Source organism: Ambystoma mexicanum, chromosome 11, assembly GCF_040938575.1.
Source record: "Ambystoma mexicanum isolate Mex_15411 chromosome 11, UKY_AmexF1_1, whole genome shotgun sequence".
NCBI lineage: Eukaryota > Metazoa > Chordata > Amphibia > Caudata > Ambystomatidae > Ambystoma > Ambystoma mexicanum.
In genome coordinates, this window is record NC_090934.1 from 593,172,144 (window position 1) to 593,185,040 (window position 12,897).

The window sequence follows — 12,897 nt, forward strand, 5'->3', positions numbered from 1 at the left end:
TTGCCAATTCCACCACCCACACCCTGATCTTTTCTGCCCCCATAGGCACTTTTCACTTCCAACTCTTGGTGCTTTTGCAAGCTCTCTTCACACTGCGTTTACTTCTGCATTCCAGGTTCTGCGCACCATCCAATTAAACTGTTCACATTTCATTGTATCTGCATATTTAGGCTCTGCCATCCCTTTGAATCTAGGCGTTTCTCCAAAAGTCTTCACATTACCTTGGTTTACGTATATTAGGCCCCCGATACCCTTTCTGAATCTAGAGGTTTTCTAAAAATGTTCACATTACGTCTCACTATGCATTTTAGGCCCTGCCCTCCATATGAATCAAATAGTTTTTCTAGAACTGTTCGCAGGGCGACCATCTCTGCTCTTCAGCACCTGCTCTCCTTTCTAATCTGTTTTCCAAAACGTGTTCACAATTGTCTCTGCACCCTGTGATGAATCCTGCAGAGTCATCACCAAGCCCCAGCCTAAAGTCTCCTCCCATGTGGCATGGGGAAGGCAGCCGCTACCTCATCCTAACCCGGGGGGTGGTATCAGGGGGAAGGATCACATGGGAGGAGACAGCTATCAAGGGGAAGTGATGACCCCACTGCAAATTGCATACATTTAATTTTGGCTCATTCATCCCCTGCTTTTCCCCTGGATGCTATGCCTTTATTTGTCCTGCTTATGTTACTGTATGGTGTCACTATATTATTGAATGTTGCACACTCCATTTTGTTATTGTATCCTATGTTTAATAATAGCCTCAGATGAAGAGCCGTGGAAGGCTCGAAAAACGTTTTAGGCTTTTGCTTGTACTAAACCTTGGACTTTAAAGGCTGTTCTTTCATACAAATTACTTGGACTCACGATTTTTATTTTGCTATACTTGGCGCAGTGAAACTGGGACTTGTTTGTGTTGCAATTGTATTTACCTCAGTGGAATTATACTGGCAGTATATCCACACTACCCAGATACCTGCAGCCTTGACCCTCTGTCTAATTTATACTTACAAGCGCTGTGGATTGTGACTTTTTCTGCCAATTTGTTCTTTATTTAAAACCCAAGATGAGGCACAGCTGTGAAATTAAGTGATAAAAGCTTAAGCAGAGGAAGAAGGTCAAGCAGCTTTGAATGGCTGTGCGGGAGGTGTAGCTGAGGAAGCTGAAGCCATCCGAGGTGTTGGAGCAGCTATGGAAAGAAGTCACCACAAAGGGTGAAATTAAGCAGAAAATGGCATAGTATGCGCAGCAGGAAGCTGCGTACTAAGAAGCACAGCTGAGAAGGAGAGGTGCCCCCCAGAGCAATGTGTGGCAGACTGGTGAATCCGCGGAAGATCAACAGCGCGGTCATCGCTCCCGAAGACAGACGAGCAACTTACCCGAGGCTCACAGAAGCAGGAGAAAAAGCAGGCTGAAAGCAGAAGGACCGCTGTGAAGCCTGACAGCAAGAAAGATCTGCCGCAGAGAACCAGTGAGTTGGCAGTGTGTGAAGCTGACCCCAGGGGCTCCTTACACGAAAGCACTTACAATGCAACAATTTTGAATATTGAACAATTGAAAAACCAAAGCAGAGCTTATTTTCTTAACATCGAATAGTTAAAGAAAACTAAGCTAATGGCAAAGTCAAATGTTTTTCTTTTAAGAGACTACAAAAGTTGATAACCAATACTACCCACAACCAAGAGGCTACGAGAAAACTATACTAGGACAACCACTTGGAAAACCACATACCCAGCATTACCATCAGCCAAGAGGTTATGAGAAAACCCTAATAAAGCAACCAATGCATACATCCCATTATAAGAGCTATACTTTTGGGAGAGCTTATATTTCACATTGCCAACGGCCAAGAGACTGTGAAACCATACCAAAGACTGGTGTGGAGTATCAATATTACCATCAAGTTTGAAGTAAGTTGTAGGAGCTTTCTTCCTTTCAGGCGAGTATACCAGGAAAGGGCTTTGAGCGGTTAGTCCTGGCAGGTGAGTAGACCAGGAAAGAAGATGGTTTGACATCTCTGTGGCAAAAGATGGGTGGACTGAACTTTTGTTGAATGAAGAGAATTCATGTACTTTGCCATTTGTTTGACAAAAAGTAGCATCACTGAGCCAAGTTTTTTTGCTATCCTGACAAAAGTATTTTATTTCAAGAAGTAGTGTTGAGAGAGATTGAAGTGTTATCTTGACAAGAAGTAGTTCCTTTGAAGTAAGTGATATATGGCAATAGAACAATTGCATTGGTTTTGAACTCGTGGTTTTTGAAACAAAGTTAATCATCCTTTCAAAAGGAACATTGTGGTAGACATCGGTTTGCTTTAATTTTTCAACCAACTGTGGTCGGAAGGACATTTGTTATATCTCCAAGAAAGACACAGTGGCTGAAAAAGAATTTTCTCTTACCTTGAACAGAACTTTGTTGAATCCGAACTGTAATCTAAAGTATTCCTGAATTGATCCAGGGGAAGGAAATACAGCCCTGGTAGCAAGGAGTGCTTTCAAGAACATTTGAGTTTGAATTACAAAACTGTTTGTTGAATCAGTTAACAGCAGTACATCCATCTATCTCTGAGACACAAAGAGGTACTAATCCAGCTATATATCGGCAGCACATCTATTCATCCTTTTGAACAGCTCTAATATTAACCAATGCACAATAATTGGTAGGCCAAGGTGACTTCATCAACTGGAATCGTGAAATTGTTTGACCAATGAATACAAATACCAATGTCAAGGTGATTATACCAATTGAAATTATGAAAGTTCATTAATGAAGCAACTATTATGAGTGTTGATGCTCTACTTTCACTGTAGCGACTTTATTGCAATTTGAAAATGTATCAGTGAAGCAAATAAGCAACAGCAATCCATGTTTTTTTTTTTTAACTCACGTATTCTATCACCTATGTCTAATTAAAGACATACTACTACCATACATTGACTACATCAAGACACTTTTTTGGTATAAGCGCAACTAAGGGCTTGCAATCTTCTTTCAGTTACTCATAGTCCTGACCAGTCACAGGACCTAGCCCCAGTTAGCAGCTTACCTGGAGACTTTAAATTAATAATTGGATAGCGTCATAGCTGTTAATTATTGGACATACAACCCTTTTCTTTCATTGAATTAAAGTTAACCATATTTTCCTTGTATCATTTTTATTGTGTGCATTAGTGTTAGGGTCAGAGATATTTTGGACACTGTCATTTTCCTTTAGTTTTAGTTTGCTAGTCATGGCCTCTCTATTAGGTTAAGGAAAATCACTTGTTGATCAAAACCCCTTTGTATGTTGAATAAATGGCAAAATGTGAGAACACTTTACCTCTGTGTCTGTCTTGCATTTCTAACTCCTCACAACCCCCATGTGATGCTGGAAATGCATTGTAGGGACAGGGCCTCCCTGTCCTTGTCCTGTAGTCCTTTTTCAGTGGGACTCCTGGCAGTGCAGCTCTTCCTGATTTTGGTTTGGTGTTCAGAACCATGGAATACCCTTATGGCACCCATGAGTGGGGGTACAACCCTGTGCCCCTAGTGTATGTTTTGGGCACCTGTGGGTGGCCCACAGAGCAGGGTATGGGCGGGTGTCAGCTCCATGCTGAATTTGACAGGTGCTCCGAGTATACTCCATTTTGGGATACCCAGGGCCTGCCATTGGAATCAGTTGATTCCTGATGGAAAACAAGATGGCCCCTGTGGCCTCTTGCTTTCTATTGCCTGTTACCTTGTTTTCCCAAAGTCCTGGGAAGCCCTAACTCTGTCCCTTCCCCCTGACTGGCTGTTGGGTGGAAGTTCCATGTATGGTGTGTTGTGAAGTCCAGTCCAGACTGGCTGGATCCTTCCCAGTGACTGTATGTTGTGGGTACCCCCTGTGGGTGGGACCTGGGTGAATGGAGTGTGTGACCAATATGCACTTCTTGTTGTGGCTGTCTGGTCTCTGGTATGAGAGGCAAAGACTGAGGCAGCCCTGCCCAAAACTGGCCTGAATGCAGTGTGTAGTTTTGAATGGCTGGGTACTTGTCCCAATACACATTCCTTGTTGTGAGTGTCTGAGAGGGAGGAGTATGGCCTGAATGCACTGTGTGCCTGATTGGCTGACTGACTGCATGAATGCCCTTCTGTATGATTGGCTGCTGCGTGTGACCCAGCAGTGTGGATGAGAGACAGGATAGAATATCTGGGGACCTCTCACCACTGGAAATTGTTCAGAAGCTTTGTCTACACTTGAAGAGTAACTGGAACTGCTGATCCTCGATGCCCAGCTGGAAGAAGACTTGCTGTTGCATTTGCTTCGACCTGATCTGAAAGCTGCCGAATTCGTCAAAAGACTGATCGAAAAGAGGACCTGGTAAGGCACCCTCTTCCTGTGCTCCGAGGGACCACCGAGCACTGCTGACCTTCGCCGAAGCTCCCTGGGAGTCAGACCCTCGAAAGGCTGCCGACCGGAGACGGGACCGCCAAGGAGATCGAAGTGAAGTACCCGGACTTCGCCGCCGAAGTCCATTGCCGTCGACCAGGGTTCGCAGGTTTGTGTAACCGCTGGAGGCCCGTTGAAGTTGTGTTGCCCCAGAAGAGGGGACCGCTTGGCGCCGTGCCGCTGACGACCAGAGCCACCCGCTCCTTTGCCCAAGAACATTTGAATCGAAGAACACCCTTGTACGCACCGACGACCGCTTTATCCTGCCGGGGAGAGTCGAGGTCGCCGATGCGCCGAGGAGAATCCCCCGGTGGGTTTCCCACCACCTGAAGGCCACAAAGACTTCGACGACTCGACGCCCTTGCTGGGCCACAGTTTTTCAGAAACTCTTTGCGGTCCTGAACAATCAATCGCTGAGGTGCCCCGCATACCTCATCCTCGCAGGACGTCGCCGACGAGCACCGCCTGGATCGACGCCGTGGCCTTGGCACCCTCCAACTTCTCATTGACGCCAAGTTCACTTTCTTCAACGCCTCTCGACGATCCGTGACTCCTGCATGAAAGGGGGTCACTCAAGAAGGATCCATCGACGCTTCTTCGAAGAACTCTACTCCACCAGGTACATTGGGGGGGGGGGTAAAAACATTATAGGAGAGAACAAGACTATTGAGCAATATATGGACTGGGCTTGTGCTACATATCTTTATTTTACAGGTTGCCCAGGTGGGGGGGGGGGGGGGGGGGTTTCCACACACAACTGTGTCTAGGTAGCTAAGCCAGTAGTCTGCCAATTGTGTCAACCATCTTGCTTTCCTTCCTATCTCTATTACTGGTGTCCTTGTTATTGATCTGTGACACATTCCAACAGTATAGTTGATGCACTTTAATGAGATCTGATAATATTGGTGGTACCGCTTTAGAATTGTATATATTTACCGTTGTTGATTTGGGAGTACAAAGTGCGTTGTTGTGATAGTGTACATACCTTTGAATATTAATTATATAAAGACTGTGTTTTCAGTAATACAGTGTGTGGACATTCCTTTGTGGGGGTTCGAGGACTACACTGTACTCAAGAACCAGCCTGCATCACCTCTTGATAAGCTACGCCTTGATTGCTCGACTATGTTACCAATAATAGAGAATCTTGGCTGGGGTCCTCTGTGCCTCTGCTCTACCATATAGAGAGCAGAAGTACAGACACCCCCCTCCGGTCCTTTACACCCCATCCATTTCACACTCGAAACCAACTTCTCCACCATGCCAAACAATTCCCAAACAATTGGACAGAGGATGTCTCCGAAGCATCAGGAACCAGCTCTTCCCACCAGTCCTTCCTCCTCTCCTTCCACCCCCCCTCACCAACGCACCTCAGACAGCTCCCTCCACACTCCCCTCCTTTCCCCCCAGTGAAAGACCCCTTTCTCTCACCCCCCCTCTCGGATACCCCTCCCCTCACCTCTGTCCTTTGGCAGTATCCCAAACCTGTCCAACCCCTCTTCCACACTTGCCCACCCCTCTCCCCCATCCCTATTTTCCCTTCCACCCTCTTTCTCCCTGCTGTAAGGAAGGCATGGTATCAAACAGTGAAAACAGACACAAGTGATCACATTTCAAGGGTGTTTATTGAACTTCAAATGGTTTGAACTCCTATCTAACCTAAATCGGAGGATGAGAGCAAGCTACGACCATCAAATAATAACGCAGTCCTAGCCGAGTTTGTCAAAATAAAAAAAAGAGCCTATACTAATAAACCTATTGCCAATATTTACTTCTGAATACAAAAGGGTGTGGAACAATTGTGTTTGCAATCAAGAAAAGTGTTTAAGAAATAATATGTCAGGGCGGTTGAGCAGTTGGCTTCCCTTCCCCACGTTTTCAGCACGGGGCAAGGCGGCATATTCGAGCTTAGCATACAGTCTGGCTTCTCCGCCACAAGGATACATTCCAAAGCGCATCAGGCGACTCTGCCAAAGCCTCTTTTCCAATAACAGTCTCTTACTACAGAGGGCCTGTTGTACCAAACAAATATCAAAGTTCCATTCTTCTCAGGATCTTCACATGTACACGTTCTTGCTTTCAGTGTTCAACATGGGTCTCCCTCCTTCACGTTTGGAACCCCTTTTAACCACAATGCTAACACTTGGTCTCCCTCAATCAGACTCGGACCATGGATCTCCCTTGTTCGGGCACGGATCCATTTAGCACATTATTCACATTTGGTCTCCCTCACTCAGGCTCGATCCATCTAATCTCACACTCTACAGTTTACTTTCGATATCAAAATCAAAGAATTTAATGTGCGATGGTTTTTTCTTAAACCTGGCGCAGGACCACTTAGATTAATTTCACACAATGGCCTGATCAATATTCTACTTTTGTTTCTGCCACTTCTTGGCGGGATACCTTACAGAGACCTTTGATTGAGCAAATTCACGGTGCCAGATCACTCCGTCAACTGTATTGTATCTTTTCTTCTCAAGTTCAAACATTAATCAGCAGTTTTGCTTTACTTGCTTTCATCGCACGCATTTAACAATGTTCGTTCCAGCGCTGCCATTTGCAACCTTCACTTCAACACAGACCGGTCTTGCATCGGTCTTCCCAAATCACTGGCTGTGTTGATCTCTTTGGCGCTTCTTCGTTCTTGGAGCCAAGGACGATAGCACAGCAGCTGCTGCTCCTCCCCGCCATGGTCGCTTATACATGAGGGCCCCCGGTATCTCCAACACAATGCAGGATTCTTCATTCTGGTTTCCTGGCCTTGCGCTTTCAGACTCAACGGTTTCTTGAAAGTAATGGTTTCTTGCCAAAAAGGTCAAGGGTATTTCCCTCCTTGCAAACCCTTCTTGGTTTGCCGTTTTTCTCCCCTCATTCAGCTGCCGATTCGAAACTGTTGTTCCTTTGTCTGCTTTGCCTCACTCGGAGTGTGCTCTGGTGCTCTGCCTTTTATCCGTGTGGATAGGTTAAATGGAAGTCAGGTGGGAGTGATTGTAAGTAATTGCCTGACTTCGTCTGACCATAGTAGGGGGACATGTCAGGTATACTGCTCGGGTGCAAGTGTTTTCTCCCAGATCAGGCTGTCCATGTGGAAGCGTTTGAGAAGGGAAAGGGTGGTAAAGTTCCTGTGCATCCGACCTGGGAGGATGGGGTAAAGGTGTTACAGGGGGAGGGATACTGCGTCTCGCCATCAGGTGTCCCACTCCCACAAGATCCTCCCGCACTGGACCCTTCCCCAGGAACTGGATCCAAAAGCGATGGCCGTGTCTGGGCCACCTGGATGATCCCCGGAGACTAGTGGGTGAGACACCATCTGGTTGCTCACACTGCCCAAACCCCTTCTGTCCGACACTCGACTTTCACTTCCCTAAGTGCATCCTATACAGCCTTGGCCAAAACTCACTCAGCAGACCCTCCCACCTTCACTCACTCACTCACCTCTGGCACCCAGCCGCCGGCCCAGAAACAGAAGACCATCCATTTGCAGCCCCCACTGCACTCCTCCCACACTCTCACCCCACGACACCATTGTATTCCTCTCTCCTATACCCCTACCCCCTCTCTGACAAACCTTGTCCATCCTCTCTTCCTCTCCATTGGTAACCCTAATTATCCCCCACTCCAACCCATGTCTCCCCTCTGCTACCAGCCCCCCAATCTCCCTGCCCAAACCCCTCCTGCTAGCCACTCAACTTGCATCTCTTTCAACGCAGTCCACATAGCCTTGGCCAATGCTCCCGACTCAGCAGACCAGTCTCCCTCACCCGCACACCTTGGCACCCTCCAATTGGCTCAGGCACAGAAGAAAGTCCATCTGCAGCCAACACTCCTACTCTCCTCCCCTGTGCTTTCCCCGCAACCCCATTTTCCGCCACTCTGCTACACCCCTACTCCCTCACCCCCATGCATTCACTTTTACCTTATCCTTTTCATCACTGAAACCTGGTTCTCCGACTACTTCCTCCCCTCTGCACACGAGGCTCCCCACACTCCCCATCCCCACCCAAACTACTCCCTTATCACACACAATAGACCCAGCTGAGCATATGGTATAGCCATCCTCTACAATCCTCACCTCACACCCTTACATGTCGAGAAACAACCCCGATAGTCAAATGCCAACGTTCTGCCTCAGTTTCCTCCTTTACAGACCCCTGGGCTATAACCGAACCTTTGCAGACTCTTAGTGACTCTGTAGCAGCCATCATGATCTCTCATTCCAAGCGTACCCTTCTTGGTGAACTAAACATCGGATACAACTCCCCCCTCCAGCCCCATGACTGGTCATCTCCTAGACACCTTGGAAGCCCTTAATATCACCCTACTCCTATCAAGCCCCACACACATTGCTGGTCACATCTTAGATGTAGTGTGCACGTCATCCAACTTTATCTCATCCCCCCCTCACACACACACCCTCATCTGGACTGATCACCATCTTCTCAGCTCTGACTCCTGACCCACCTACCCATACCTGCCTCCCCTCACACCACCGACTCCCCCAGGATCCTGCTCTGGAACAATGCAACTATCTCACCAAAAGTATCCTCCTCCCTTCCCAATCTCCCAGCCAAGAAGGTACTCCCTTCTTAGACAATTTCGACCATTAGCTCTCAGAGGCTCTATCACTCTTAGCCCCCGCAAGACCCCCCCCCCCCATCCTCCTCGACCGCTCGGCAGCCTTTCCCTCGATCAATCACTCCATCCTCAAAAACAAGCTCTTTGACCTAAACATCAGGGACTCTGCCCTCCGACGGATCTTCTTCCTCCTTCGCCCGCCTTCCTCTCCGACTACTTCCAAATCATCTTTCTCCATCCCTTCTCTTCTGCCCCCACCCAGTCCCTCAGGGAGCCTCCCTCTCCTCTTCAACCTACCTTTTACAACTAGATCAATGACCCTTAGAACATCCTCAAGATTCCCAACACCCCTCTCCACTCCACCCCACCCCACCCCACTCAGATCTGGCCTATTGCCTCTCAGACATTGATGGATGGATGACGAACAACCAGCTCCTCCACAACCCCAGAAAAACCAAAATCTTCATCTGCTGCAAAACCGCTCTTTCCCCAACCTACCTCTTGCAACCTACCTCTTGGCTGCCTTCATTAGAACTCAAGTCCACTCCATCTCCCTCTGCCAAAAACCTAGGATGCACCTTCAGCTAGGATTTAAACCTCAACTATACAGTCTCCAGATCATGCACCTTCTACCTCCACATCCTCAAGCGGATCTTTACATATCTCTCCTACCCCCATCGAGTCTCAACTATCATGGCCATCATCCTCTCGTGCCTAAACTACGCCAACTCCCTCTTCCTAGGCACACCTGCACATCAACTCAAAGCTTCAACAGATCCAAAACTCTGCAGCAAGGCTTGTCCTTGCACTATCCCCCAGAGAACACATCTCTGCTGCACTCAGGATACTTCACTGGCTGCCAATCAGCCGAACGGCCTCCTGCAAAGCCATATGCATTACCCACCACGCCATCAACAAGAAAGGCCCTGAATTCCTCCAAAACAAGCTCACATGCTACTGCCCCACCAGAACCCTCAGATCAGGTTCGCCAGACGAAGAGGTGCCTGCTTCTCCGTCCTTGCACCCACTTTCTGGAGTTCCCTCCCCCCTCTCATAGAGGATAACCGGACATCTAGGAAAGCCCTGAAAACCTGGTTGTTCCCTCCCACATCCTGATCCTTTTTTCCCCAGACCCACCCCCCCCCTTCGCACACTAGCTTCATCCATCAGTCAGCCCGCATGCACGCTCCTTCCCACCTGTACCTCTTTCAGTTGGGGGCCCCGTCGCTCCACCATCTGATCTCTGCCAACATAACGCACCACACCCCCCTGGTGCCCAGCCTACCCCGTACGGGGGAATCAAGAAGATATTTTAGTAACCTGCTCATGATAAGAATCCTGAGTGGGACGGGTTCATTCTGTAATGCACTCAGCGTCCTAGCTCCCTTGCGCAGGTTAGTCTTGTAAATAGGACTGTCTTTCCACAGCATGCAGTGTATGCTGTAACTTGCCCTGGTGTCCCAATTCTCTCTGGGCTCAACGGTCTCTTGCGGTGGCACCAGAATTCTCTACTCTCTTCGGTTTCGTCCGCGGGGCACATACTCCTTTTGTTGGCGTCTCGTCCGCTCTTCAGTACCCACTCTGACGTGGCCTCCTTTCCACAGTGTCTCCTGCTGCAGGCCTCCATGCAGTGTCCCTTCGACCTCTGAGCGTCTCGTGACAGCACCAGTTGGAGCTCTTCTGCTCCCCGCTACAGCCGGCTTCTTCCTCGCTTCCCGACCCACGTCGGGTATTATGGTTCTCAATCATCCTTGCAGTGCCAGGGTTTTAAATGTCACGGCACCCGTCGGATCCATCCAACCACTAGGAGCGTGCCTCTAGTTCTGCACCTTCAGCGCTCTTATGTTCTCGTGCTCTTCCTCATCCCAGTCCTTTTACAAAAGGTATAGGAAAGAGCCCTACTGTCAGCGCAAAGTGGATGGACTGGATCTATATCACAATAGGCCATACAGGTTTGGGAATTCAAGGGTTGGTGTTATAATCAGAGTAGGAAGGGGGGTACTATGTTCATGCCAGTGAGTCTCCTTCCCTCCAATGAGGAGTGTGTACTCTAACTCCCGCCCCCCCCCCATATGGTCCTCCCTAAAACAGCTACCCCTGGGGTCGGGATCAGGTAGTGGCTGCCCTTCCCTGGTCATATGGGAGGAGAGTTTCCCCGGAAATAGAGTGATGGCATCGCCAGATTCGCGACAGTAGGTATGCCTAAAACTTCACTGCTGTAACCAACCTTCAGTTTTTCTAAACAGGTTTGTTAGCATTGCCCCGACGGACCCATCCATATAATTATCTGCAGATTACCACTGATATCGCTGTACAAGCAGCCTGGTATTTAGCATTTGGGGGTGAATTTGGGTCAAAATAAACTTGACATATAGGACTAAGGACGATGATTGTTAGAAAATTACCAGAAACAGAACTTAAAATGGGTTCTGGGTTACATTTTAGCTAGCAACTGATTACAGTAAGGGCCTGTGGAGATGTTTGCATGTCAAGTCAGAACCGGGTTGCCAATCAGTGGGTTAGTTAGGACTCCTTGAGTCATACAGTCATGGAGTTGTGGTCTTGGCATGAACGACTACTGAGATGCACCTAAGACAGATTTATTTGAAGGTAAGGGGTCAGAAGCCTAATAAGGCCGGATTTTGGATCGCTATAAGGGCTTCTTTGAGTTGCTAAGGAATAAACATGTGAACCCTCGCGCCTTGTGCGAGGAGCAAAATGGAACAATGTATGTATTTTGCTGTTACAGAACAAAATAAATTGCACAGAAAGGGCTAAATGCACAACCATTTGAGAATGAAGAAAAAGAGACCATAGATAAAACCGTGTGGTCCATTGAAACACAGAGTTGACAATTTATAGAATGGATGCTTTACTTTGTGGGAGAGCAGTCTATTGGCAGATCAGAATTTCCAATGTTTGCAGGGAAGATATTAGACATGGGTGTAAATATGAAGTTACAAGTTAATTTTCAAGTTAGTAAATACCCCATGTTGTTGGGGAACTAGAGTAGGCAGCATAACAAAGCCGACCCAAGAGCTCCGGCATCAATGGGGGAGGTACCATCTTGCATTTACATTATGGTGGTGGTTACTCACTAACAGCATTGTAGTGACAACGCAGCTATATGTCATTTGTTATAGTTTCCTGCCACAGTGCACCAAGCTGTAGTACTGAATAGAAATCGAATTCTGAAATGCCTGCCAATGTCTGTCCCTTCAATGTCCGTCCCTGGGCACAGGACTGCCACGGAAGGGTGGGGAGGGGAGGGGTAGTCACTTATGGGGGTCCTATAGGGGTCCTAAGGCCTACCCACTAATCCTCTCCAGAGTTAGGTTGTGAAACATCGGGAAAGTGAGATTGCTGAGAACGCTTATAGAACAGGAGTTATGACACATGCAAGTAAACATTTATTTACTTTTTAAACCTATTCAAGTCTGGAGGCAAAACAACTAATTTTACATGCACTTCTAGCCTAAGTATTCAAAGTTCTCAGCGCTTTGGTTTGCTTACATTTAGCATTGTCTAGTAGTTGATATGGAAGCATTTTTTTTTTAACACAATCGAAAATTCACTTGAAAAGTAGTAACAGCAAATCCTAAATTCTTACCACTGGTAAATGCCGGAGTAATACCATCGATACAGCCGCAGAGAGGTTGCATCTACACGGTGGTCTATGGAACGATACTGGGGATAGGAGAGAAATACAAATTCAGATCTAGATCTTCAAAACATTTTCCAAAAAAGCAAATTCGCCCAATCTACAGTGCGAAATTCCATAATGATATATCCTACAATTGCTCCCAGATCACAGAGAATATTCATTAAGGAATTCAGCAAAACTAACAAAAATACAGTGTTCTGAGGCTATTTGGGTGATCTCCCTATAGACATTTGTCACACGAGAATGGATT

General features: G+C 47.3%; 1 protein-coding gene across 4 annotated transcripts in view; it reads right to left on the bottom strand.

Annotated features, from left to right (window-relative positions):
- TPCN2 (two pore segment channel 2) overlaps positions 1–12,897 on the bottom strand; it is a 675,604-nt gene that overhangs the window by 496,202 nt on the left and 166,505 nt on the right. For all 4 annotated transcript variants that reach the window (XM_069623451.1, XM_069623453.1, XM_069623452.1 and 1 more), the window contains exon 3: positions 12,594–12,670. In XM_069623451.1, coding sequence (XP_069479552.1) covers positions 12,594–12,670 — 77 coding nt within the window. The remainder of the gene's footprint in view (positions 1–12,593; positions 12,671–12,897) is intronic.